Source organism: Onychostruthus taczanowskii, unplaced genomic scaffold (genome assembly GCF_017590055.1).
Source record: "Onychostruthus taczanowskii isolate IOZ18803 unplaced genomic scaffold, ASM1759005v1 scaffold101, whole genome shotgun sequence".
Classification (NCBI taxonomy): Eukaryota; Metazoa; Chordata; class Aves; order Passeriformes; family Passeridae; genus Onychostruthus; species Onychostruthus taczanowskii.
Window position 1 is genome coordinate 1,966,210 of NW_024496638.1, and position 2,874 is coordinate 1,969,083.

Consider the following 2,874-nt stretch of genomic DNA (forward strand, 5'->3'; position numbering starts at 1 on the left):
ATTTTTCCACAAGCTTTGTTTTGCACACAACAGCTCAGAATAGTGATGATTAACTGAAAGAAGAAAAATGGATCACTGTCACTATTTTGCCAGTTACTCATTATAAAAGGTATGTCTGCACATCAAGTGGACAACATTTCACTTTCCTTTTGTGGTTTGCTGGGGTTGGGAAAACAAAAAAAGGACAGAACTATCATTAAAATTAAGAATCAGAGAAACAGACAAGGAGTTAGTTACATCTGCATATAATTTATTGCTGTCTGGCAGGATTTCAAGCCCATGACATGCACCTTCAAGCATTACAGGCTGTTTTGTAGATTGGTCATCCACCATAAATAAAATCTGATGCTGAAATCAATTGACCTGACATTTACCCTGCTTCCCTGCCTAAGCACATACCAGCTCTCATGTCTGACTTTTAGGAGGCTCTAAAAGACAACATTACAAGGGCTGATGAGCAGTTACTAATGACAAGCCTGTAGGAGTAGGAGTGTGTGAGTCATGAATGGGCCAGAAACTGTATGGGAATAATGTAGGCTTTTACCTAGCTGGACTCTGATATCATTATGTGAGCTACCAAGAGATATAAAAATAAGTATATGAAGTGGTAACCTTCTCTTTCACATGAGATAGAAAATGATGAAACAAAAAAAAAAGGATTTTTAAAAAAACTTTTTTTAAAGAGTGACTAGGCCAAGGATAGTGCATTTCTTGGGCAAGGTGATACAATTTTCCTATCTTTACTGTAGAAAAATTCAGTTCTTAAAAGACAGTATTACACTGAGTTTCAGTAAGATTTAGGTTGTTTGACTTAATACAACACCTATTTTAAAGAAGACAACTAATTTGAAAAAAATTACTTCCTTTTGCCAGGTAAATTAACCAAGAAATCCCAAGTCACTTTGTCCTTGGGCAAGTAGTCAAATCCTCCAGTGTCCTAGTAGGGTGCTTGTTTCAGGCTAGACATGAAGGTCACTTGCAGGGCTTTGGTATCAAAACTCACTTGTGGTGTCACCCCGCCTGTTGTTCGTGCTGAAGCACAGCCAGGGTCCATCAGACAATCCCTGAGACACAAATCTGTCTTCCATGGAAGAGATTATTCCAGTGGTATCCACCTTGTACTGGTACTCATATACATCAGTTGCTAAGAAATGTGAATATTTGGCAGGTTATGGTCAGCTAAAATCATTCATTCAGTTTTAGATCTGACTGGCTGGGAAGAGCCATGAGTAATTTGGTAACAAATCAACCAGTCAGGTAAAAATCTACTCCTGCCAGCCCACAGCGTGGCATGTGGACATTGAGCACTCTTGGACTGCCCAGCAGGAGGGTTCCTTCCAGATTATCCACATCATTTAATTGGCAGAAGTCCACAAGTCTGTTCCCAACAGCAAATTCATGCCCAAGTTGGACAGGAAGTCATCTGACTCAATCAGTTGTCAGCATGAGGCTTTCTGAAGGATCTTCACTCAGCTGCAGTCTCAACAGGTCATTTCTCTCTCATCAGATCCCAAGGTAAAAGCTGCTCTAGCTCCATTTACCTTACCCAGCTCTCCCCATTGTCAATTCAAACCTGAATGAACCTTTTGAAGTCTCTCAGTCCTCTTTTTTTGTGTCAGGAAACCTTTGGGACAGTTTATAATCTATATAAGCACTAAGACAGGACCACAAAATGAATCGTATTAATATAATTACAACCAGTAAAACCATCAAAAGGACTGATTCCATATTTAAGCTAGAATAATGAGGTAATGCAAAAAAAAAAACAACTCTGGGAGATCTAATTATATAATGCAGTATTCAGTTCTGCACGGCCAGCCCAGCAATTCCTCTAACATTCCAATCAAAGTGATCTCACTAGCATGTGAGAGAAGAGTCCAGCTGACAGATTTGGGACATGTAATGTACTATTTAGTCAAGAGGCCCCATGTGCTATTCATAAAGAATTAACAACTCTTATATTGACAATGACAGTATTGTCAGAAGACCTTTGGAAGGGGGAAAAAAAACCTCCATAAACTCGATCTCTGTGAAGTTGGACTTTTTTTTTTTTGGCCCCTCTTTTCCAATGCTGATGTAATCTCCAAACATCTCCAGCAGCAGCTGCTCAGCGAAACCAGGCACCTTCTTCCTAGTCCCTTTCAGCAGCACACGCAGCACTTTCCAGCTCCCTCAAGACAATCAAGGCCTTTCTTTCACCAATTAGCTATCACTTCAAGAGTCCTGCGCTGTCCAACGAGCTCTTAAGAATGGTCTTTGCAGGAAACAACACTGGAGGAGCTTTTTTCTTTTCCCCTAGACAAATGAAAAGGGGAAGAAGGGGAGGGGGAAGAGTGGGACACAAAAAAAGCACAAGAAAACAAATCAGAACACAGAAGCTGTCCAAAATGCATCGCTCATTTAGTACATCGACAAACGCAGAAATGTCCTCGAGAGCCAAGGCTAGAGCAAAGCGTACACACACACAAACACAAAAAAAAAGCTCCTACTTTCTTTAGGAGATAGTTTGTTTAGTCGAATATGTTAAAAAGGTTTCATAGAAAGAAGTGCTCTTGTTACAGCAAGTCTGAGCCATACAAAATGAAAGGGAATGAAACTCCTGTAAGATTATGCTCTGTTTCCTTATTTGGCTCTCCAAATGTAAAGCAGCATTATTTGAAGTAGACACTATAGGAAAGAACTCGGTTTAGCTCACTTTAAATATAGATGGATTGATGAAACGAGTAATTACTGGAACTGTTAAGATCTTTTCAGACTTACTAACTAGCAAGTCCCTTTCCCCAGAAATCACACTTTCTGTCTAAAAAGAAATTAAAGCCTGATCCAGAGACATAAGGCTTTTGGAATTCTACATTCTTTTGCCCTTAAATTCAG

The 2,874-nt window shown here is 39.7% G+C and overlaps 1 protein-coding gene across 1 annotated transcript; it reads right to left on the minus strand.

Annotated features, from left to right (window-relative positions):
- Positions 1-1,567: 1,567 nt before the first annotated feature.
- On the minus strand, positions 1,568-2,199 carry SMIM38 (small integral membrane protein 38). The gene has a single exon (XM_041412765.1). The coding sequence runs from the start codon at positions 1,726-1,728 to the stop codon at positions 1,597-1,599; it is 132 nt and encodes a 43-aa protein (XP_041268699.1). The 5' UTR covers positions 1,729-2,199; the 3' UTR covers positions 1,568-1,596.
- Between the last annotated feature and the right edge of the window lie 675 nt (positions 2,200-2,874).

Bases quoted from the DNA above. Each gene is read 5' to 3' on its own strand.
- SMIM38 (XM_041412765.1), bottom strand. From the start codon at position 1,728: ATGGAATCAGTCCTTTTGATGGTTTTACTGGTTGTAATTATATTAATA.